This window comes from Populus trichocarpa, chromosome 13 (genome assembly GCF_000002775.5).
Source record: "Populus trichocarpa isolate Nisqually-1 chromosome 13, P.trichocarpa_v4.1, whole genome shotgun sequence".
NCBI lineage: Eukaryota > Viridiplantae > Streptophyta > Magnoliopsida > Malpighiales > Salicaceae > Populus > Populus trichocarpa.
The window spans coordinates 1,175,531-1,200,265 of record NC_037297.2 but is presented as its reverse complement, the minus strand read 5'-3'; the positions used below and the strand labels follow the sequence as shown (position 1 = coordinate 1,200,265).

The 24,735-nt window shown below is 34.6% G+C and overlaps 2 protein-coding genes across 8 annotated transcripts; one reads left to right on the top strand and one right to left on the bottom strand.

Moving 5' to 3' along the window:
- Positions 1-696: 696 nt before the first annotated feature.
- Positions 697-7,531, bottom strand: LOC7473273 (E3 ubiquitin-protein ligase JMJ24). Of its 7 annotated transcripts, none has more exons than XM_052446236.1 (14): positions 7,271-7,531; positions 6,031-6,786; positions 5,781-5,923; positions 5,600-5,699; positions 5,347-5,479; positions 5,194-5,248; positions 4,314-5,004; positions 3,859-4,188; positions 2,964-3,428; positions 2,790-2,862; positions 2,325-2,410; positions 1,504-1,623; positions 1,278-1,348; positions 697-992 (listed from the first exon to the last, which is right to left on the bottom strand). In XM_052446236.1, exons 2-14 carry the CDS (start codon positions 6,583-6,585, stop codon positions 893-895), a joined length of 2,922 nt encoding a protein of 973 aa, XP_052302196.1. In that variant the 5' UTR covers positions 6,586-6,786; positions 7,271-7,531; the 3' UTR covers positions 697-892. The 7 variants fall into 7 exon arrangements, with proteins under 7 accessions (XP_052302196.1, XP_024439755.2, XP_002318998.4 ...); XM_024583987.2 differs by having other exon boundaries at positions 5,606-5,699; positions 6,031-6,657; XM_002318962.4 differs by having other exon boundaries at positions 6,031-6,657; positions 7,271-7,530.
- An 8,882-nt stretch (positions 7,532-16,413) lies between these two features.
- Positions 16,414-24,154, top strand: LOC7481745 (acyl-CoA-binding domain-containing protein 4). The gene is made up of 18 exons (XM_006375687.3): positions 16,414-16,717; positions 17,153-17,223; positions 17,846-17,909; positions 17,996-18,076; positions 19,055-19,249; positions 19,362-19,439; positions 19,723-19,833; positions 19,981-20,047; positions 20,128-20,189; positions 20,399-20,538; positions 20,897-21,023; positions 21,104-21,218; positions 21,540-21,628; positions 22,210-22,293; positions 22,377-22,565; positions 22,676-22,825; positions 23,012-23,071; positions 23,624-24,154. Exons 1-18 carry the CDS (start codon positions 16,559-16,561, stop codon positions 23,807-23,809), a joined length of 2,028 nt encoding a protein of 675 aa, XP_006375749.1. The 5' UTR covers positions 16,414-16,558; the 3' UTR covers positions 23,810-24,154.
- Positions 24,155-24,735: the final 581 nt, after the last annotated feature.

The window sequence follows — 24,735 nt, the reverse complement described above, 5'->3', positions numbered from 1 at the left end:
TCATTGTTTCACCGGCCCCTCTGGGCTGTTTCAACCTATAGATAAGTGATGCCAATATCCAAGCTTTCAAAATTAGAGGTCGCATATTATGCTTTCTAGCGAGCAATAACCTCAATCAGTGTGCAAGGAAGATTCGTCTTTGACTGTGTAGGATTTAAGCATTTGGAGGGCCAGAGGAGGTGGGAGAAGCTGTTGTTCGGACAATCACCACACCCAGACATGAAAGGAACTTTGACAGAATCAAGTTTACGAGAGGATTCTATCAAGGCAGGTTAATTACTACAGGCTGGAATTCAGAGTTGAGAGCCCCACATTTTGGCGGCATAAAGTAGCAGTTCGTTGTGCTCGTGATGGTAGATTATACACCCTAAATGCACAAACACCAGAATCAGCATGGCCAATTGTGAAAACAGACTCCTATAGGATCGCAGATTCATTTCAAGGCAGCTAGTCCTGGAGCATTATCAAACGTGTTAACAGAGGAACATGAGGTCATCCTTTGTGCGATTGGCTTCAAAAGTACACAGGCTATTCTACATTACTGTTGCAACAAGTTAAAGCTTTTGTTTATACTGAATTCATCTGCTGGTTCGGTAAAGAAAAGGAGGAAAACGCTAAGACCAGAGGAACTTGAATTTCAAGATCATTTATTGAAAAGAGTGAACAGCTTGCAATTCAACATCAATCAAACAGAAATGACTTAAAACTAGTTAGCTTTCACTCAAACTTTGCATATTACAACTGCCATGATATGTCAAACACTGAGGCACTAATCATAATGACTAAGATTACATACAAATACATTTATGCATTTAAATTCCCTTCGGCAGCATGTCGGCCACCTAAACAAAATAATTTTTCTATATCTAAATTACAAGTAATGTACACCAATTTAAGAACAACTTATCTGTCTTGGCTTAGCACCTTTCTCCAAGTTCTCAGCAACTGCTGCAGTTAAATTGCGATCCTCGAATCCAATTTCAGCACCAAGTCTGCAAAAAAACTTGTATGATTCTTAACGTTCAAAGTAAAGAGAGAAGGGTGGGAGAAGGCAGCCATTCTATAAATGTCCAAGAAACTCCAGAAAAATACAGCAAGAATCATGTAAGATTAATATTAGGGAAAATTTGAGCACACTCCACTGTCTTGTCTCAAACCTTGATCCAAATGTCAACCCACAAATGCTAATTTCACTTTCATTTGTCTTCAGAAAGATATGAAATTTCAAAACAATGACAATAAGTAAGCAATATAAAAATTTAAGCTGTTTTGCTTACTTAGGATCAAGCACCAATTTCTGGACTTCTTTAATGGCTGAACTAGCAGCATAGAGTGACATCTTACCCACCTGTATGAAAACCCAATAGAAGATTAAGAAATTCACTGACAGGAGAACCAAAGAATTGGTGGCTGGATTACAAAAGAACAAGAAAAAAAATAGTGAAAGAATTTCAAGGAAAAAAAAGCATTGAATGTTATTGAAGAAAGATTCCAGAGCCTGACCTCCAAAACTTGAAGTTTTGCTTCATGGTCATTTGGAAGACAGCGAATTTCTTCTGCCAATCTAGCAGACACCCCCAGACTTTCAGGAGATAAGAAATCAAGGCCCAACTGAACATTGGACTGCAAATTTACAAGAAGAAAAAAAGAAACAATTATAATGCATAATTTTACTTAATTCAAGCAAGTAATTTTCGAACCACTCTAAATATAAATATCTTTGGTTCAGGAAACTTTTAGTTTTATAAAATTTTGAAAATCAGCAACACTTGACTTTAAAAATTGGGGAAGAAAGAACGAAAGAAAACCAACTATACTACTGGCTGTTGGCGGGTGTTGTTTTTTCTAGCATGTGCCTTTCCCCCAAACTACTAAAGCACCCTTTTTATCACATTGTTCGATGATAAATATATCCCTAACCTGAAGAGGGCCTAAAACATTCCTTTGTAGAGGAAAGAAGCAGCCCTATCGCAACAACATTAGTTGGAACCCACAATTAAAATCATCTCCTCAAGGATGAACTTTTTTTTCCTTTTTGAGTTTCAATGGATAAGGATGAATTTATTGCAACTTTGGACTTTGGAAACAGACCAATACTGGTTCCAAGAAAAATAGTGTTAATGAAACTTGATCTAATTAGGGCAAAATCATAGACCATACATTCACACTATCAGTTAACATCCCAACCATTTGAAAATCAAATTAAAAAAAAAAAATGTTTTCATCATTGTAGTCTAAATGTTTTAACATTGTCTTTACAATTAGAAGTTCTGGAGACATGTATTTATCCAACTTTGAAATCTAATTAATCACAACAAGCTTACCTGAAGATTCCTCGCTTGGAAAGGGCATCCAGCTGGGACGAATACAGCTTGCCCCAAATGTTGTTCAAATGACCATGGTTCAACTCCTGAGGAGAAAAATAATTTTCATCTTAGAAATGCATATAAAGAAAGCATAAAAAAGGAAATATACAATTTAAGTGCACTCCCCACCAAAGCAGTATTCCTGGTGTCTCTTGGGATATGCAAAAGGGGATAAGATCAAATACAGTCAGAGAGAACTAATTAATAGCATATGAATACACATGCAAATCAAGGAGGAAAGTCGGATACACCGTACATTAACAAAATAAACAGTAGAAAGGTCTATGAAGACAAAAAAAAATGGTTAGAAGCTCAGATGCCTCACTATGTTAACAGAAAAACCATAAACAAGCAGGAAGATCAAAGAACTGACTCCTAAATCTGTTCTATTTTAAAAACTAAGGAAATGCTAATGTTACTCACCAAACTCTTCCTTCAATTGTCTCTTATGAAACGCATTTAGGAAAACTGTTCCGTCATAAAGGGGATCTGTGACCTGAGATCCCAATAATAAGATCAGCAGCATGCAAGTTACAGAAGCCATTTGGCTTAACTAAAATATAAGGTAGATTTCCAAAGCTCAGTAGGTGAACTTACAAAATCATTCACTATGTTGTCAGGCTTCCAAAGGTCCTTATAGCATGTTCTCAAATAATCAATTAACTTTGGAATATCCTGCCGACGAAAGACATCCCAACTAACTCCTGGACAAACCTCTACAGGGATATCTTCACTATCTTTCTTAAACTGCTGATCCTCCATTCCCTCAACCTCTTCCACTCTGGTGGTTTCCATTCTTTCAACCTCTTGAACACCTGTGGTTCTTTCAGCCCCATGATCTTCAATTCTGTCAATCTCTTCAATACTAGTGGTATTAGCAACCTCTTGATCCTCCATTTTCTCATCCTTATCTGCAGCTGTCTTCACTTCATCTTGTATATCATGCCCATCGAGTGATATATCAGGCAACCTTCCATCATCCAAGCTTTTTTCTGGGTCAATTGAGCTACTCTCCTGGCTACCTTTTGTCTTTGCTTCGCATGTATGTACCAATAGATACACCTGCATGTGCCTCAGCAATGTCAATCCATATTAATTCCTGTCACCTTGGACAAGTGAAATTGCAGAGAATATAACAAACAACCACTAAATAATCCATGTGGGCTCTCTATACAAGGCATGGCCACAGCAGCACTTGGGCACTGAAAGCCAGCTGAATTTGTAAAATAATTGCTTCGAAAAAATGTTAGAAATACAAATAATTTATTTGTGAACCATATATATTGAATTTAGGATATCAATGAGATTAAGAAGATATCTGTTCTAAAGACACCTCGCATGCAATATTTTAATTCAAAGCTTGAATACCATAAATGCTAAATTACAAAAGAGGAGCCAGATTTTAAATCTCCAATATGAATTTCAAGAAGGAACAGCAGTACCATGCAAGTTGAAGTGTTACAATACCTATCTAATAACAAATAAAACTTACCATGTCACGCGTTTTGAAATGAAGTTTGATTACAGAATCACCCACACCGAGATCCTCATGGCTCCCATAAGATATACAAATCTTGGGTCCTACATCATTCTGCAAAGAGTAATGAGGCAACTTTGCAGCAACATTTAGAACACCCACCCTTGAATGGATAAATTCAAGGAAAGGCAGTTTACTGATAGATTCAGGTCTCTGGTATAATAAGAACTCTTCAGAAGCACTAGGGGAAGGCCAATCCTTCAACTTCAACATCTCTGGTGAACCATTTTCCCTGATTCGTCCCTCTGAGTATCCTCGGATAAACTGATCAAGATCAATATCAACCTGCCACACAGAAAACCACTTGTCAAGACAATCAAAGAGATTAACACAACATCAAATTATTTACTGATGTTAAGAAGAAAGAAGAGCCATACACCTGATATAAGCAAAAGTTAAGGAAAACACACCTCAGACCAGTGTAAGCAATCTATGGCCTTCACCATTCTGTTTTCACCTTTCTTTTTCTCATCTGATGTTTCCCGGATCCCCCTCCAAATAGCCATTGGATCCCAGCTTGATATGGATGAGCTGTCAAATACCTGCTTCACAATAACAGGTTCACCTCGAACCCAGTGTTTTCTAAACTTGTTTATCCCATCAGCTTTTACATCTTCAGATAAGGGGCAATATAAGAAATTATCATCACTGTCCTCTCTGTGAGCATACTGGCAGAGTGTGGAATCATTCAACCCGGATTTCTGTGGGGTGCCAGCATCATAAACCTTACAGCCACTGACCATTTCCTCCACATTTTTCACAAGTTTTGCTGCCCAATTCATCTTGAAAATACGGCTTAGGTTCAATGATGAGTAATTACAACCACCGTGCTCCTTCGGAGGGCATGGAATACTGCCATCATTGTTTGCCTTCCAGCCTTGGTACTTATCTGATAACTTTAGTCTTACTTGTGGTTCTCTCACTGGTTCTAATGGAGTCTCATTGTCTTGACTTCTCCCATCAATCTGATTATCATCCACTTCATTTTCAACACCATGTTTAGATGCTCCTCGAAGATCTTGACAGCAATGAAGGCACAGATCATACGAGCAATTTGCACAATGCCGATGATAATCAATAATGGGTATCCTACATATATTGCTGCAAAAGGACAAATAAATTACAATGAACAACAATTCTTGAAATGAAGAAGCGTGTGTTGTGGCTCGTCAAATTGCAAGACTTGTTTTTAAAACAAATAAAGACCAAGGTCCTGACTTCATTTCATATACAAAGTAAAGAAGAAAGTGACAGAAACTGGTTAAGCAGAGCATAAGTTTTCTAATATACCAGCACATCTGCTCATCTGCATTCAATTTGGCCCGGACAAGATCTATATCAGTTCCTGGATAATTAATATCCCAATTAGTCACAGAACAGGGAAAAAGTCATATACAGAAAGTTTAAATTCTGGATGCCACTAAATCATCAAAAGCATCTTACCACGCAGCCTTTGTTCAAGCTCTACTTCAAAGCATTGTTCTTGATGGATCTGCTTAACTATAGGAAGCACTGAAGATAATAGGCAGTGGAGATATTGCAACTTGTCAAGAACAGGTATTTCCCGTATTCTTACCTAAAACATAGGGGGGAAATCATCATTGAATAAGGCAATCCCAACACAATTTGTTCATGAAACATAAGAAACTTAACAGTGTAACAAAAACAAGGTCCCTTCAATCCATGAGTGAAATACCTTTACCATATTATCTCCTCGTAAGCAACCCCTGCAATTGCAGATCCCGCGACATGCAGGACAAACCTTCTCAATTTCTTCTAATGGAATGTCTGAGTACCTAGAAGTAAAGAATACATCATTGACTAAGCTTATAAGTTGGAAATATAACTACACTTTCCCCACAGAGCTCAACCCTCACCATTCTGAGATACAGCTATCACAAAAACCTCTCTTGTCACATTTGAGACACCAAGTAACACTATTTCTGTCATTCCTCCGGCACTGATGACAAGTTTGCCCACCAGTGTCTTCAGAAGCATCGGTGCTTGCATCTGAGTATTCCTGAAAACAAGGTGTTCTTTTCAATATCTACATATTGAAGCAGAAGAGAAAGCAACCATACAAAATATAACTGAACAATATAGTAATAGCAACAACACTTCACGTACTGTGACAGTTTCACTCACTGTCATAGCACTGGCATCAAAACTCCTTTGTGATCTACTCCTGGATGATTCCATTGTTGAACGAGGTGTCGTCTTATATGACCTCCAATTCTCTTCAAACTCGAAATCTCTTTGGGAATCATCGTTTAGTTTTAGAGAATTCTGACCACGCAAGCTCCTTATAAGTGTTTCTGGAGAATAGCGAGACTGACTTTTAGGTACTTTCTCCTTGTACCTCTTTGATGAGACCGAAAGTGGCTGATCCTCCTCAACTTTCATGTTCCTGAGTGGCATGTCAAAATCATCACTCTTACTCTCCAAGTAAAAATCGCTTTCACCTATTGATTTCCTTTTGGCTTTCTTCAGACTGGCTCTTAACGCAGAATTAGCTGCCCTCTTCTTTGCCTGGATATAATGCTTCTCACAAACAGTTTTATCTGGCATAGACATGGCAGTACATCTCCACTGCTTCCCATCTGACCTCTTGCAGCGCAAGTCATCAGGAATCCCACCACCATTTTCCTCACCATTCGCTGAGGATGATCTTAGGTGATCCATTATAGTTGTGTCACAGAGAAATTCAACAGGAACAAGACACTCAACTCACAAGCATATGCTCATAACACCAATCTGGAATAGGACATTACAAACCAAAAGATCCACAAAAAGTCAACAACATATCACCATAAAGTCATTGAAAATACACAGGTTGTGATGCTCCAGCACATGACATTCATATGCAATCCACATGTGGAAACCCTAACACAGTAGAACAGAGTATTACACTGGATGTACTAAAAATTATAAAGTTTTCCCATAAAAGATATGCCAAAAAAACTACAATGCTCAGTATCAAAATTTAACTTAATTAATCAAACAAATTGCAAGACGCGGAAAAAATAGTGAATCAATCGACATCCCATGAGCCAAACTTTCAATCCAAACACAAACAACACATTGAAGAAACACAGCAACAATAATAACATAAACGCTTACAAGTGAGAAATTGTTAACAGGAAGAGAAAGTAAAATTCAATAAAAGAATCAGAAACCACAATTAAGTCAGGAAAGGAAAACATAATACACTATTATAAAAAAAAGAATTCAAGAATTGGGTAGTTCTTAGAGAAAAAACAAGCCACGAAATCACACATTGCAAGCAAACCCAGATCAGCAAAAACGATCAGGAACCCATGTCAAGAGAGAGAAAAAAAAAGCGAGTGAGGGGGAGAGGAAAGGGTACCTGAGGGAGACTAGGGTTTTTGGTGAGGAAATAATAATGTATTGAAAGACAGGAAAAGCAAGTTAGAAGTCGTAGAAGTACTGGTCCTGGTCTTCATGTTTTTTTTTAATTATTTTAGGAATTATAGTAAAAGGCTAAGGAAGAGTTAGTATAGCAGATTTTAATGGACGGCCTGTGTTGCTCTGTTTTTAATAGTTTTGCTTTCACAGTCCAGACCAGACACAACAGTGCCACTGTTTTGCCTTGCTGGTTTTTTTTTTTTTTTTCCTCTCTTTCTGGTTCTGTTTTTAAGGTTCAGACAACTGTGTTTGTGAAGTTTACCAGAACTGGAACTCAAACCGGTTAAGCGTTAACTCTGATATTGACTTTTTTTAAGACTTTTTTTAATTACATTTTTTAATAAATAAATAGATTTTTTTATAATATAATTACTTTTCGAATTTTTATTTTACATGCTGTCGATCTTTTTTCCTGTTCGACCATGATTTTGGTGTAGAAAAAAAATAGAGATAGGAATGATAGTGTGAATCATAGTTCACACCGATGTGGATTAATGAGCTATTTAGTCAACTCTTAGATTATTAAGTTTGTTCGAAGTAATTAATTGTATTAAAATAATATTATTTTATTATCTTTTAAAAAAAATCTCGAAATTAACTTGATGTAAATCAATTGAACTTAATCATTATAAATTAATTAAATTAAATTTTACAAATTTAATATTTAAAAAGAAAAATTTAAAACTCAAGTTAGATTTTGGAACTGAATTATATTTAATTTAATATTTTATGATATAGATTGGAGTTAAATCAATTGGTATAAAAATTCTAATGTCCGTTTCAACATGATTTTTTATTATTATTGAATGATGTTATAGGATAAATCCCATTGGTTTTTTATTTTTATTTTTTCACTTGATATAAAAAAATTTAATTAATTTCTTACAAAAATTTTGCAAAAAAAACAGGTTTTATAATGGATTGCAGTGATATTATTAATAAGAAGTAAATAATTTATATATTGATCATTTTCGGATTAATGTGGTTGTTACTTATTCGTCGTGGTAAATATAAGACGTCACAACTCAAAATCGAATCCTAATTTATAAGTTACATAAATAAATTCAATAAAATGTCGCAAATTATATGGTCCTTGGTCAGTAATCGGATCGGACCGCCTCCATGCTTAGGCCTGTGTTTTTGTTGTCTCCAGTACGGGCTAAATGCCCATGATGTCCAGCCTTAGACGATGAATATGGGCCTTATACCCATTTATCTCCTATATTATCATGCGAGTTTTATTTTTTCTCCCCACATTTTTTTTTATCATGTTTAGAGGAGAAAGTTCACATGCTATATATATATATATATATATATATATATATATATATATGTTAACATACGTCTCTTTAAGAGACATAAGATGACTTAAATCCCACATGATTTTTTTAATTCAAATATATTAAATATTTATCTTGTTTAAAATTATCAAGAAGTATTTGTAACTACTTAAAAATTTCAAGTTGAAATATTCCACTAGTAGTTTCAAGTTGAAACTACGAGTCGAATAACTTAAAAAGTTATACTCGCTTTTTTGGTGGAATGAAAATGATTAAGATTCCTAAATTAATATGGGTCGCATGTTTATAGATATTATTGTAATTATCCATTAAATCATTAACTTACATTAAAAAAAAAGGCTAAAAACTATATCATTGCCTCTTTTTATTATTAAAGGAAATTAGTTTTTTGGGTTTTGAATATAGACCAACAACAAGGTTTTGCACAAAAATAAAGAAAAGGCTACCATTATGAGTTTAAGATACGCTTTCTTAATTCACTATTTTTATTGTATTTATTGAATGTGAAAAGCATATTGTTAAAGATTATGAATTACATATTAAATTAAATTAATTTTTTCATGTGATATCAAAGTTGATTTAAACTTTCATGTTCTGTCAATATTCGAATCATGACATGATAAGAAACATCTATAAAAAAATATTATTGGTAATTTTTCTTCTCAAGAAAAATAATTTGACCTAATGAATTCAACAATTTTTCTTTTATTTCTTTGTTGTCCCACGAGTCAAACTGTAAGTTAATTTTATCTATTATAAAAACAATTATATTTGTTGCACTTTTATGAATATTAAATATGTGGTATATTTTATTATGAATATTATTTTAAGGGATGAATAATAACCAAATAAAGACATGAACATCATTGTGTATTGAGAATAGCCACAACATCTTATGACATGTAGATGTTTTCAGAGTATTTAGAAAATTAACCAGGTTAATTATTAGGTAATAAACAAATCTTGTCATTGAAGTAACCTATAAACCCATATGAAGGTTTAGACTTTGCAATTAAATATGATATTGGTTAATTCATATTACAATATTGATTCAAAACATTGATTATATTTTTTGGCTGTTACAGTTGTTTTTAATACTTTTAAGAATATTGATTCTTGTACTTTTATTTTGAATAGTGAAATTTCTTTGGAGTGGAAAGACAAAATCCTCTTGGCATTAGGGTGTACATATCTAGACCTTACACTCCATGTGGATAAGTCACTTGTGCCAATGAAATCAAGTTCCATTATACATAGAATAGCCTATAAACAGTAGAAGCGATCCAACTGTCTAAGTTTAATGCTCATAAAGTCACATGGCAGTAAGAGCATTGGAGGCTTAAATTTAGAGTGTGATAAGGTAAAGGACTATATAAAGACTATTGAAGAGCAATTTATTATTTGCGATAAGGCATTAGCCAGTACCCTGATGAATAAGTTGTTTGTGATGAAACATCACAAATCAAGAAGTGTTTGTGAACAGATAATGAAAATAAAGGACATTATAGCTTAAGTATCTAAAAATTGATATTTTAGAGTCATTCCTTGTCTATCTAATACTCAACTATCTCATTGTAGGATATGGACTACTTAAGATCTTTTACAGCATATATAAGGGAAAATGGTTCATAAATGAATTTTTGACTATGTGTGTATAAGAAAATAAGAGGTTGAAGCATGAAAATCAGGTCAATGCCAACTTTATCAGTCACAAAGTCAAAATGAGGCAAGATAAGAAGGATACAAATGCTAGCAATTTACAATGGAGGAAGAAGGAAAAGGTTTCATTCAAGAGACCTAAATATACGAGACCTAACAATACAATTGCATGCTTCTTTTGCAACAAAAAAGGACACGTAAAGGATGATTTATGAAAATTACAAGTGTTTGGCTTGCAAAAAAATATAATATAAATGTCATTATGTGTTATGAATCTAACTTCATACACTATTGACAAAATACTTGATGGATTGATTCAAGTGATACATTTCATTTGTTAATAATATGCAAGACTCTCCAAGCATGAGAAAGTCGATTGAGAGTGAATAATGCATCTATTTAGGAATAGAATGCGTTCGCTCATCAAAGTTATTAGGATTTTTAGATTTATCTTGGAAAATGAATTTGTTTCAGGCATTGTAAACATTTTTTATATTTTTTTATTTTCTAGAAATTTGATTTCAATTTTTAGGTTGGAACATTTTGGATATTTGTTTTAATTTCATCGGTTTAAAACTTTTTATTTTTAAAAATTCAATTGCCATAGGATCTGGAAATTTACTTAATGGTTTATACAAACTAAAACCCAATCAACCCATGAGCAAATTCTTTTGACTATGCATAAAGATGTTTGTTCTAAGCGTATCATTGTTTATAAGTCCTCATCTACTTTGTGGCACAAGATATTGGGTTATATCTCCATTAAGAGGATTAAAAGATTAGTTAGTGATGAAGTCCTTAAGACTCTTGATTATTTTTTTTGTACTTGTATGGATTGCATAAAGAGAAAATAAACCAATAAGACCAATAGAGGTGTAACTTTAAGTGGTAATGAAGCACTTGGAATCATACATACTGACATACATGGTCCATTTAATGCCTCTTATTTAAATGGTTAAAGATATTTTATCTCACTCATTAATGACTACACACATTATATGTAACTTTACATTTTACTTGATAAAAGTGAAACACTTGATGCGTTCAATGCATATAAAGAAGGAAGTAGAGGGGCAATAAAAAAAAGATCTTTAAGATTTATTAGGTTGGTGAATATTATAGGAAAAACATAAAGTTAAGGCGGAGAACGAGTTCATTTGCAAATTTTATTAAGAAACAGGGTATCGTTACATAATATACTATGTCGGGATCACCTCACCAAAATTATATTATTGAAAGGAAAAATTATACCCTCATGGCTGTTAAGTGGCAATTATCTTCCTTTTTTTTTTTGGTGGAGTGAGGCCTTAAAAACAACATTATATATCTTGAATAAAGTTTCATTAAAAATGGTTCTTAAAACACCGTTTGAATTATGGAAACCAAGTTTAAGACATTACTTATATAGGATTGTTTAGTTGAGGTTAGAGTCTAAAACTCATAACAAAAAGGATTGGACCCTAGAATAATCAGTGGATATTTTATTGGTTATGCAGAAAAATCTAGAGACTATAATTTTACTATCCCTTACTCATTCTTAAAATTGTTGATGCCTTAAATGAAAAGGTCATTAAAAATGATGACACTAGTGAGAGTACTATTATTCAAAAGATAAAGTGAGAGGAAACATGAAGTCAAGATAATATATTTATGGATGAAGGAGATTTGATCATTAAAAAAAAATCAACATAATATCTTAAAGGAATAATCAATTCAAGAACCACCACTACAAGAAGAATGAATTGTCATGAAATCTAAAGTACAAAATATGTCAGGTATGAGTAAGACTGAAGGTGTTAGGAGATCTTTAAGGAAAATAAGATTTATCATTTATAATGATTATAGTGTATACATATTGGAATTTGAATTTGATATTAGACTTGAGGATGATCATATTCACAATCCATAAGTGAGGAAGACTAAAAAATTTGGCATAATACGGTGAAAGAAGAAATGGACTCTATGGCTAAAAATCAAGTTTGGGAAATTGTCAAGTTATTGGAGGGAGTTAAAGCTGTAGGTTGTAAATGGGTATATAAAACCAAATTATACTCAAATCATAATATTGGGAAGCATAATGCCAAATTGATAACCAAGGGTTTCACATAAATAAGTCATTAATTGCCATGATACTTATTCCCTGGTTTCTAAAAAAGATTCATCCAAAATTATAATCACATTAGCAGCTCATTTTGATATAAGGTTAAATCAAATGGATATAAAAACAATCTTTTTAAATGGTGATCTTAAAGAAGAGGTGTACATGAAACAACTAAAGGGATTTTGTTATGATCAAAGTAATCAATTACTTTCCAAGTTAAACAAGTCTATATATGGACTAAAACAAGCCTCCAATCAATGGTATTTAAAGCTTCATGATGTTATTAGTTTTTATGGTTTCATGGACAACATTATGAATGTATACACCTCAAGGTTAATGGGAGTAAGTTCATTCTCTTAGTCTTGTATGTTGATGATATCCTACTTGCAACTAATAAACCAATGATAGGGATATGCTATATGACACTTAGCAATCTATTTCAAAGAACTTTGAAATAAAGGATTTGGGTGAAGCCTTTTATGTTATTGACATCGAGATTTACAGAGACAGGTCTTAAGGAACATTAGGATTGTCTCATAAAGCCTACATTAAAAGAATTCTAGAGAAATTCAGGATGGGTGAATGTAAAGCAAATGCAATGCCTATTTTGAGGAATGACATTCAATTTTAAGTCAATGTTCGAAAAATACTTTAAAAATGAAAGAATTGAAAAAGATTCATTTTGCAATTGCAGTTAGTAGTTTGATACATGTTCAGGTTTATACAAGGTTTGACATAGCATTTACAGTATGAATTCTTGGTAAATATTAAAGTAATCTAAGGATTAATCATTAGAAAGTCACTAAAGAGGTTATGAGATATCTATAAGGAACCAAGAATTATATGCTTTCTTATAAGCATGGTGACAATCTAGAAGTAGTTGAATATTCAAATTCAAATTTTTTTAGATATCAAGATTTTAGAAAATCCACTTTAGGCTATGTCTTTATGCTAGCTAATGGTGCAATATCATAGAAGAGTACCAAATATATGATAGTTGCATCATCCATAATAAAAGCATAATATACTGCATGATTTGAAGGAACTTCACATGTAAAATGATTAAAAAATTCACCACATAGCTCCAAGTTATAAATTCTATAGCAAAGCCATTGGTGATTTACTATAATAACTCGACAACCATTTTCTTTTCAAAGAACAATAAAATTGGAAGCCACAATAAACATATTGATATATATACTTGCATGTTTGATAAAAAAACAAGGATCAAGAAGTGTTTTCAAAACACACTGAGAGTATGAGATTCGCCGAGTACATGTGGTTATTGATTTCTTATTTTACAATACTAGTTAATTGTCAATTTAATGTGTGCATTTATAGTTTTTGTTTCTAAGACGTCCATTGGGACATTTAGACCTAAAATGAATTACCACATAAAGTTTTAAACTATGAGATCATGCATTATAAGTGGAAGGAAATGTGATTTTTGCATTAACAAAACAATTATAATTCATGTATTGTCCTTCGATTCAAGTAATTGTTTTTGGCCATATTCGGTCTTGAATTCCTCAACTTATATGATGAAGTGTCATGTGAGTTAGGTGAAAGAATGTTAATGTTAATTCACATTCTATATGAGTTTTTTTTATTTAAATATATTAAATAATATAAATATTAATCTTGTTTAAAATTATTAAGAAGATTGATATTTGTAATTATTGGTTAGATAACTTAAACAATTACACCCATTTTGATAAAAGGAAAGTGATTAAGATTCTACGAGCAAATATAGATCGTGACCGATATATTTAGTTAAGACAAAGTGCGTTTTTCTTAAAAAAAATAGAAAAACAATCTCTAAAAACTATAGTTGTGAAACTTAATCCAGGATAAGGTTTGGATTATAATTCGAAAGGTCGACTCCAATTTTTTTTCAAAAAAAATTAAAACAATATTATTTTAATACATATTTTTTAAAAATTAACAAGTTAATGATTAAATTTTGACATAATCAAGCATGAATTGACCTAAATAGTAGGTTGATTTGAGTTTTTAAGATCAACTGAGTTTTTTTTTTAATCTTTCTTGAATCCAGATTGATTCAAAGGGTTTAGCTGGATCTTAGGTAGATTGTGGCTGAATTTTACAACTATACTCGAAACAATAATAATAATAAAAAAGCACACCAGGTAATCCAAAACAAGATAAAAAAATAAAACCAAATTATTACAAAACCCCACCAAACATGCCTCTTACACTACAAGCATAGTTTTGAAACCCGACCCGGTCGTTGACCCGGTCTAATGATCGGGTCACGGGTCAGATGGGTTGACCCGGGTCAATCCAAAAAAAAAAGTTATTGCAACAATGTTTACATCAACTTACTAATGGAGTAGCTGTTCTTGGTAAGAAATCATCCTGGATAAGAGCAATATGTTTACATCAAGGTATTGCCTTTAACACTGAAATAGAGTGATCTAAGTAAATTACAACATTATTACAACGCAAATTCAAAGAATAACATGAAACATCTAGTACTGGCATCCTAATTATTTTCACAAAAATATGGTTGATTATACATGCACACACTCAAAGAACGTTGATTTGTTTCATTTCATTTAGCTGGGAGGCAAGGTACTAATTGCACCATTCATCAACTTATTACGTTCTAAATTCTGCGCATCATACAATACGAAACACAGATCAATTAGATTCTGCAGCAACCAGGCATTGAAACTGTGAAAACAGCCTTTAAAATGAAATATCCAACAGCTCTTTAAACTATAGTTAACTGCAAAGTCCTACAATTGCCTTAAAAAAAAATTCAAACCCGAAAGATCTTATCAGAAAATTCAACATAAATCAAATGACTTGTTTGAGAACTGATTGCCATTTTCCGGAGTAGTCTTGTTGGCAGCAAAACCAGAGGCAATCACGGATTTTAAAAGCTCAGGATTTATTTTCGAAATGGCACTCTGAATATCTACAAAACCCAAAAAAAAATAGCAAAAATCAGTTTTAACCCATAAACAGAAGAGCAGCAAAAAGGAATTATAATAAAGAAAAACCCAAAGGAACGGAAAACAGACCTCGAAAGCTTCTTTGGCGATTAAGAAACTTGGATTTGGAATTCAACATAAATCAAACTTTTGATCAATCAGCATCAGAGAAAAATACACAAGATAGTCAAAACTAGTAGCCTTTATTGGCATCACAGATCAAACAAAATTACAGAACCAAATAAATCAATAAATACCAAACAACCAAATAACACAATCCATCGACAAAACTAACCTGCAAGATAACAGAGTGAATAACATCAGCATACTTAACAGCCAAATTAAGAGACATGCACCTTGTCGTTCACCACATAATCAAGATCAGTATTAACAAGTGAAAGAGTGAAAAGTTAATTCCCATGATAGACATCAATCAACAGTTAAACATTCTGCTAGAATCATTCACAAGCAAATTAGTCAGTAAATCAACCTTATTCGAAGAAAAGAGATCAAGAAAAGAACGTGCTTGTTGAATCAAGAAAAATGAGGCAGAGATCAAGAAAAGAACAGAGAAACATACCCGTGGGTGTGAACTGTGAATGAATCGTTGCAGAGATCAAGAACTGCAAATTGATGCCAGATCAAGAACTGCAAGTTAAAAAAAAGGCAAAGAATAAAGAAAAGAGAGAGTGAAAGAAGAAGATTCGTGAAGAGAAACAAGAATCTAACTTTATTTGCAGATTTGAAACAGTGATCAAGAGTCTTCTGCTCCTCTGCTCTTCACGATTGAAATTGTTTTTCCTTAATTAGGTTTTATCTCTGTTTGCAATTGCAACAATTATGCATCGTTCATCTTCGTCGTTTGACGTCTTTGTATATATAAAAAAAGGAGGTCGGGTCTCAGCCGGGTTTGCCCGGGTCGCCCGGGTTCCGGGTCGACCCTCCGGGTCGACCGGGTTTCACCGGGCCAACTCTCAAACGGGTTTTTGCTTAGACCCGGACCGGTCTCAGGCCCAGGTCAACCCGCCGGGCCGGTCCGGGTTTCAAAACACTGACTACAAGCACTCCCCCTCCAAAACCGATCCCAAACATTTTTTTTTCCTCCTTTCTTAATATTTCTCTCATTCATTCATTCCCTTCCAATCTCACTCAAAATAAATTCAAATTTTACAACAACACACACACGCAGAGAGTAATTATCGTAAGAAATGGCGATGGCGAGGGCAAGCTCTGGCCCCGCATACCCCGAGCGATTCTATGCAGCTGCAGCATACGCTGGATTTGATGGATCTCACAATTCCACCAGTACCGTCTCTTCTAAATTCCAAAACGACACCGCTTTGCTCCTCTACGCTCTCTACCAACAGGTTCCCTCTCCAATTCTCCATTTCCATTCCCCGATCCAATGCCTTTCTTTCTAATTGAATTGAATTCACCATATTATTCTCTCTGATTCGTGGCTGCATTGTTCTGGCGCCAATTTTAATTTCATTTTCTATTATTTTTATTAATTGTTAGGCACAATTTTGCATTATAATTTGTGTGCTTGACTTGTTTTTATGCGATTTATGAGTTTTCTAGTGCTAATTTTTCTGTCTTTGGAGATGTTGTGCGTTTTGTGTGTGTAATTTTGGTGGATCTAGCGTGAGTTTGAAATTATTGAAGGTGATTTAAGTCGATACTGTATTTTTGCCATGCTAATTTTGTACTGCAATTTTTCTTATGATGACTATGACTGTCAAGCGGATCGAGACAGTGTAAATATGTTAGTGAATTTGTTTTTCTTTGGAATGTGATTGCAGGCGACAGTTGGACCGTGTAATGTGCCGAAACCTAGCAGTTGGAAGGCTGTGGAACAAAGCAAATGGAAAAGGTTTGTTTGGTTATCATCGGCCTTACCTTTTCTTTTCGATCCTTCTCTCATGTGATTGTCTATGTATTTAATCCAGCATAGGTGCATCATTGATGAAATATGAAGTTTTGTGAACTTGGAGCAAATGATGTGAAGAAATTGGGAATGAAACTTGTTAGGATAAAGCAACTTGTAACACGGAGAATCTGACTGTGTTGGTGGAGATCAGGATAGATTTAGAACTTAGGTGGAATGTAGAGGAACGTTTTTGGTTTATTGCATAATGAGGAGGATAGTGTTCAGTTCCTGAACTCCTATGTGATTGATCCACCATGCGGGGTAGGATGCTATTATAGTATATATGCTTGTTGCAAACATGTGATATGGAGAACCGGGCAATATTGTTTTGGTTTGTTTTGTTTTGTGTATACATGTTTGTATATGTGTCTAGATTGGTTTCTTTTCATTTTCTTGTTTCAAGCAAGAAGCTTCCAGAATCCCAGAAGCAATGCCGTTGGATGATATAGATAGTGCACTGTCTTCATTTTATTACTCAGTTGCTAGTTATGTATTCTCTTTTTATTATAATAAATCTGTTTAAATGAATGGATGGAACCGCTCTTCTAATTTTTTATTTGTGCAGCTGGCAGGGGCTTGGAAATATGGCCTCTACAGAAGCAATGCGTCTCTTTGTGAAAATATTGGAGGTAATTGCAATGGGATTTCAGGTTCATGTCTCATGAATGATTTTGAAGTTGAGTTAATTATTATTATTTTTTATTCTCTTGGGCAGGAAGATGATCCAAGTTGGTACTATAGAGCATCTAACTCTATTTCAGAAATCTCAGAGTCTGTTGTAGACACACATGTGAATGTGAGTCCATTAAGAATTACAGGGTGGAGTTTATTTTCATTTCTTCCATGCTGCATATTTTATCTTCGAACAATGAATTATTTCTATATGGTTTTAGTGACATTGATGTTTTTTGCTGGTAACATAATATCAAAGTATATATCTGAACTAATGTCTTTGTTAATAGTCCCAAAGGATCTGTTGTTTAGTTTGGTGTGTGCATGGCCTTTGCTGCACAATGTGAATTATTTCTGTGGAATTCGCATACGATACCAGTGTCACATGACATAAGTGACACCTTTTAGGACTTTAGTGGTGATCTATTTAAGGTTTCCGAATTCAAGTTTAGCATGATAAAGTATTGCTTGGCAATTAATTTGTGTCCCTCGAACGCGTCATCAATGATTCTTTAAGGAAACAGAAATGAAGCAAAGGATAAAATAAGTGGAATTTTGAACATCCTAAAAAAATTGGTTATTTGAAAGGAAAATGTTGATGCAACAACCAACTAGCCATCTGAAGCATCATTACAGCTGCTGTCATTATGTACCACCACCTACCTCTATCCAAGCCATCCTGCACCATAATCTATTGCTGCTGCTCCGCTACCTCAATGTCATCATGTACCACAAGCACCTCCACTCAACAACTTTCAAATTGCATAACTAATTCCACCTCTGCACTCACTTAAGTACACTTTTACTTGAACAGATCCAATGAAAGTGTACACTTATGTCTTGTTTGTAGGCAGAGGCTTGTTCATGCATCTCTTGCTTGTATGTGTATGTGTGTGATAGTTTCAAGTGAGTTGCATTTGTTTGTTCAGGAAACTTTCTTTTTCCTCAATTCTACTTTAAATCCAAAATGGGAGAGAGAAAGAACTGAAGGAGACAATGCTCATCATGGCCTTGAATGTGATAATTGTCCCCTGGTTCTGCATTTTTTCTCATTAATTTCTTCTCCCCAAATCTTGTACTCACTAAATATTGCTTGCTGTAGCATTACTCAAAAGATGAGCCTATCATCAAGAATGGGAACTCTTTCCCAGAGACAAAGACCATTTCTACTGAGAATGGGACTCTTGTAGAAACACAGGATAAAGATGTTGTCTCAGAAGATGTCGGTACAGTTGCTGTCTATGATCAATGGATTGCACCTTCAATAACTGGCCAATCCCCAAAAGCCCGATATGAGGTACAACTACCTTTTAAAATTTCAATTGCACTCATTCCTTTTTTTCTTTTGTTTATTCTTATTTTCACTGCTTTCCTATCATTTTCTGAATGAAATCTTTCTTATTTTTCAGCATGGAGCAGCAATTGTTCAAGATAAGATGTATGTATATGGGGGAAATCACAATGGCCGCTATCTCAATGATCTTCATGTAAGCAAACCATAGATGGGAATGTTAGTTTGGAAAATGGAACTGAACTAATACCGAAAATATTTATTGTTTCTGTGTACGTGGAATTCAATTTTTTTCTGGAACATTCTAAATATCAAATTTCATGGCCCTGTGTTTTTTAAACTATTTTTTTTTGTCTCTTATATGGTATACTATATTTGTATTTTTCTTTTACGTTTAATTGATAACCGTTGAAAATGGCTATCAGCTATGTTATTGTAACTTTTTACAATCCTTTCTCAAAACTCGTTGCACAATGCAGGTGCTGGATTTGAGAAGCTGGGCCTGGTCAAAGGTCAATTTTAAGGTTGAGAATGAGTCACAGGAGGGACAGTCTCCAGCTAAATTAACTCCCTGTGCTGGCCATTCCTTGGTTAGTATAAAACCAAATTTCCTTTCATGCAATTTCTAAATCAAGTTTCTTGCAAATCCATGCTGATCTATCTGCAGACAAGCGTGCAGTGGTATTGGATATCCTCACATTTTGATGAATAGGACAATGTATATTCTGTTTCTGCAGATACCATGGGAGAATAAGCTTCTATCAGTTGCTGGACATACAAAGGATCCTTCTGAAACTATCCAGAGTATATAATATATTATCATTAATGTGGTTTTGTGATTTAAACCCACATTGCTTTCATAGTTGATTTATTTTCTTTTACAGTCAAGGTATTTCATCTTCAATCTTGTACTTGGTCAACCTTAAAGACTTATGGGAAAGGACCGGTATGTACTTTTCTCTCTCTCGCATCTACTGCATTTCCTACAAAACAGAAGTACTTAATCACTGTATTATTTAACATTCAAAGCAGGAGTCTGCTGAGTCCCAGCACAAAGAAAGGAATGCTTGTGCTCAATGGTGTTCCATCCTGACTCTTTAATGATATCGATTACTTATACAATGTATAAACTGTTATATATTTTATGCATTGCAGGTCTCACGTGGTGGTCAATCAGTCACCCTTGTTGGGACAAGCTTAGTGATTTTTGGTGGACAAGATGCAAAGAGATCTCTCTTGAATGATCTGCATATTCTTGACCTAGAAACCATGACCTGGGATGAAATTGATGCCGTGTAAGATCAATTCTTGCAATTTAGAAGCTAGCCTCTTTGTTTATCTATTTATCTTATTGGTCATTTTTTATGGTTGTGGAATATGGAGGATTTAATAGCTGTTTGTTAATTGACAATCTCTCAGTTTGCCAGGAATTAGAGCAATTTGATGTTTGTTTCTTACCTCCAAAGATATCAAGAACTATATATGAAAAATTTGAATTCTCTCCATTTTAGCACCCGTAGATACAATGCCACTTTGAGCCACTTATGATTTTCATTACTGACCACGACAATATCTCATGTTTCTAGCTCATGTCCAATTTCTGAGATTTGAGCATTTGTGGTCGAGGATTGACTTATTTTTACAATTTTACAGTGGTGTGCCTCCTTCTCCAAGATCTGATCACGCAGCTGCAGTACATGCTGAGCGTTACCTTCTTATTTTTGGTGGAGGCTCGCATGCTACTTGTTTCAATGATCTGCATGTGCTTGATTTGCAAACTGTAAGATAACTAATCTCAATGTTTTTTGTTCTTGCACAATAGGACTGTTAGTAATATCTTCCATGTTCATGGATTTTTAGATGGAATGGACTAGACCCACACAACAGGGTGAGATACCAACTCCCCGGGCTGGACATGCAGGTGTAACAGTTGGTGAGAATTGGTTTATCGTTGGTGGTGGCGACAACAAGTCTGGTATATATTTTACAACTTGGAGCTTATGCATTTAGCATTACCTACAAAATCCATTTATATTTTCCATTAAACCTAACAAAGTAAACTTGCAAACAGAAAGAAAAAAGGGAAATATTTTTGCCTGGAAATTCCTTGTTTATTTTAGTGAAAAATGACTTAAAGTGACCAACCTATGTATTGGTTCCGGTAAGAATGAGTTTTTCCATTCAATTAGTCAAATAGTTTTAATTGGAAAAAATTAGGCAGGATTCTTAATTTGATTTAAATTCTTCTCCGGCTTCATAAACTTCTCATATATTCCTTTCTGTCAACTTTGTGTAGGGGTCTCTGAAACTGCAGTCCTGAACATGTCTACACTTGTCTGGTCTGTCGTAACTTCTGTTCAAGGGCGTGTTCCTCTTGCCAGTGAGGTATTATACTTAACATAATTGTGAACTTTATTAAGCCGCACGTAATTTTATTGGAAAGTTGTACTATTCCTTGAGCTGTGTAAATTTTATTGCAACTATCAAAATCTATGTGGAGTGCAAAAGTTTGACCAGGCATCTTGAAATTTTAACATTTTTGCTCTGGATTTTTTTAATCTGAATAGAGTTTTAATAAGGAGCAGCATTTATAAATTATCAACAGTTCAGTTGTTATGACCAATCAAAGAATATGTACCTGAGTGCTGTAGATATCGCGGTGCTGTGATGTAATTAAGGCAACTGGGAAGGAATGTGGTTTAAATGCATCTAAACTGTTGAGTTTATTTCTGCCTTTGTAATCGAGTTTGAAATTATCAAGCTACTATTATTATTGTAAATTTTTATTATTTGATGTTGTTTTCTTTCTCAAGTATTCATAGTTAGCCTAGAATTGGTCTTATCAATTCCATCATAACTACAGAGAGGGTGACATGCTGTTGAAGATAGTCTTGGTTTTCTTTGACTGTCTGATTTTTTTCTGCAGGAATCCATATTAGAATCAGTCTGACTGTCTTTTATTGCAGGGTTTGAGTTTAGTCTTGAGCTCTTATAATGGTGAAGATGTTCTTGTATCTTTTGGAGGATATAATGGGCATTACAGCAATGAAGTTAGTACCAATTTTAACTTACTTTCTTGTAGGTTCACCCTCCTTTGCTCCTTCTCCCCTTTCTGATTTTGTTCTGTTGTCAGGTCAATGTTCTAAAACCAAGCCACAAATCAACCTTGCAATCGAAAATAACAGAGACCCCTGTGCCAGACAGTGTTTCTGCTGTCCATAATGTCACAAACCCCACCAGAGATGTGGACTCTGAGTTGGAAGTGGGGCAAGAAGGCAAAATCAGGGAAATTGTTATGGATAACATTGACCGAGAGTCCTGGGTATGGAAAATTTCAAAACGGGTTCCTTCTGGACAGAATATGTAGAAATTCACATTCTTTCGCTGTATTGTTGTCTTGGATTCACCCTTGAGATTTTGAATTCCATGCAGAAATCTAGAGGTGAGGGAACTAGTCTTATAGCCACTTTAAAGGCTGAGAGAGAAGAACTGGATTCTTCACTTAGCAAGGAGAAGTTGCAGACTCTCCATTTAAAGCAAGAGTTAGCTGATGCCGAGACTCGTAACACTGACCTTTACAAGGTAATCACTTGACATACAGGTTTAGTTGTCTTTTGAGCACATCTTCTGATGTACGTTGTACAAGAGGTGCATGCTATCTCAAAATATACCCTATGATAGTTTTCCCCTTGTCAAATTTCTTTTAGCTCATAAGATGCCCTTTCTTTCCATCAAATTCCCTTTAATTTTGTTTTATTGGCATCGTAGGAGCTCCAATCTGTACGTGGTCAACTTGCTGCTGAGCAGTCAAGATGTTTCAAACTAGAGGTATTTCCTAGTTACTTTCTCTTAATATTCTTTTTACCCATTCATGGTTGTTGAGCGGGTGCAATTATTTGATGATGCTTGGAACTTCCATGAAGAACAATCTTTTTCTGTTGATTTCTCATATTAGCATGCTGGCTACTTTGAAGTTTATTTTTATTTTTTGGTTAAAGCCATAAATTGTCACTAGTTCAATAACCCAACCTAGAAATGAAGATACGGATACTATGATCTTATGTCTACATATCAGGGAAAAGAAACTCTGTTTGGTTTGTCACAACTAAAGTAGAAAAAAATAGATTGAAGAATTTCCAGATAAAATATTCTAACTCGTTGCTACAAGAAGTAAGGTGATTTATGTTAATTGAAAGCCTCTAGCTTCTTTTACTCTCACCTCTCCCCACCCTGCAAAAAGAAAGAAAGAGAAAAAAAATGAAAATCTCCACCCGCCTCCTATGTACAGGTATAGTAATGAGCAAAATCTCCCAAAATAGCACCAGTTCTTTCTCCATATCAAATAGTTTTATGCGAGTTAATCACTCCTTGAGCTAACAGGTTGATGTTGCGGAACTACGACAAAAGCTTCAAACAATGGAGACTCTGCAAAAAGAACTTGAACTCCTGCAACGACAGAAGGCTGCCTCTGAACAGGCCTTAGATGCAAATCATAGGCAGGGATCAGGTGGTGTGTGGGGCTGGCTTGCTGGAACGCCTGGCGGCCAGAAAGGAGACGATGCCTAAATTTTTGTCGAATCCTCGTTAAGTAGTGATTGCTTAGATTTGTTTCTCATTGATCCACTACCTATCATATATTTTCTTTTCGCAACGGGAAGAAAGATATCGAGTTATTGTTGGTCACCGTGAAACCCCTTCCGGGTTTTTGAAGGAATACAACCTGTAGTTTGCAGTTTCATATGGTCATTATATATTTTTATGTCTTCAGATTTTTACAGGGTTTGTATTGGAAGTAAAAAAACTGTTACTGCTTGAAGTATAGAATTCATTATTTGCCAACAAAATTGGCCAACATTCTTTTGTTATAGTAATTTTAAGCTTCAATACTTGAGCTATTATTATCCACAGAAATTGTTGCTTTCGTGAGCTGCTACAATTTTGAACATGGATTTTGCTGTGAAGAATAGGCCCTTCCTCTCCCTCAAATCTACCCAAATCTTTTTTATTATGGCTGATGCTAATAAAACCCTGTGGAGGACAAATGCAATTTGCACGGGAGTTTCTCAAGGCCAATCAAATTCGTCGGGCTAACAGAATATGCTCGGAAGATGCATTTCTTATGCTCTTGCTTTTATCTTTCATGTGAAGCTTGTTAATGAAAATTATCCTCAAGATTTCACATGTAACGCGAGAGTTTATTTTATTTTATTTTTTTGTGTGGTTTTTGATTGTTTGGAATTCTTGGGCTAATTTATGCATGCTAAAACTATACGAACCATTCATATTCTTCTACCATCACTAAAATTCTCTCTTGCTACTATAGTTTTTAAACTTGGTCCGGTCCAAGGTTCGGGTTCCGGGTTTTAACCAAATCGGCCGGATCAATTCCTATTTTAAAAAAATTCAAAATAGCGTAGTTTCAGTAAAAAAACAAAAGTCAATGGATTGCAACCGGGTTTTGCCGGATCAACCCGCCGGTCAGCCGGCTCACA

Excerpts from the sequence above, each read along its gene's own strand:
- LOC7473273 (XM_052446236.1), bottom strand. The coding sequence starts at position 6,585 with ATGGATCACCTAAGATCATCCTCAGCGAATGGTGAGGAAAATGGTGGT. Across the intron at positions 1,624-2,324 it reads TCCAAGCGAGGAATCTTCAG|TCCAATGTTCAGTTGGGCCT; the intron begins GTAAGCTTGTTG and ends GTAAATTTGCAG. Across the intron at positions 993-1,277 it reads AAATTGGTGCTTGATCCTAA|ACTTGGTGCTGAAATTGGAT; the intron begins GTAAGCAAAACA and ends GTTTTTTTGCAG.
- LOC7481745 (XM_006375687.3), top strand. The coding sequence starts at position 16,559 with ATGGCGATGGCGAGGGCAAGCTCTGGCCCCGCATACCCCGAGCGATTC. Across the intron at positions 18,077-19,054 it reads TTGTAGACACACATGTGAAT|CATTACTCAAAAGATGAGCC; the intron begins GTGAGTCCATTA and ends TGCTTGCTGTAG. Across the intron at positions 22,294-22,376 it reads ATGGGCATTACAGCAATGAA|GTCAATGTTCTAAAACCAAG; the intron begins GTTAGTACCAAT and ends TTCTGTTGTCAG.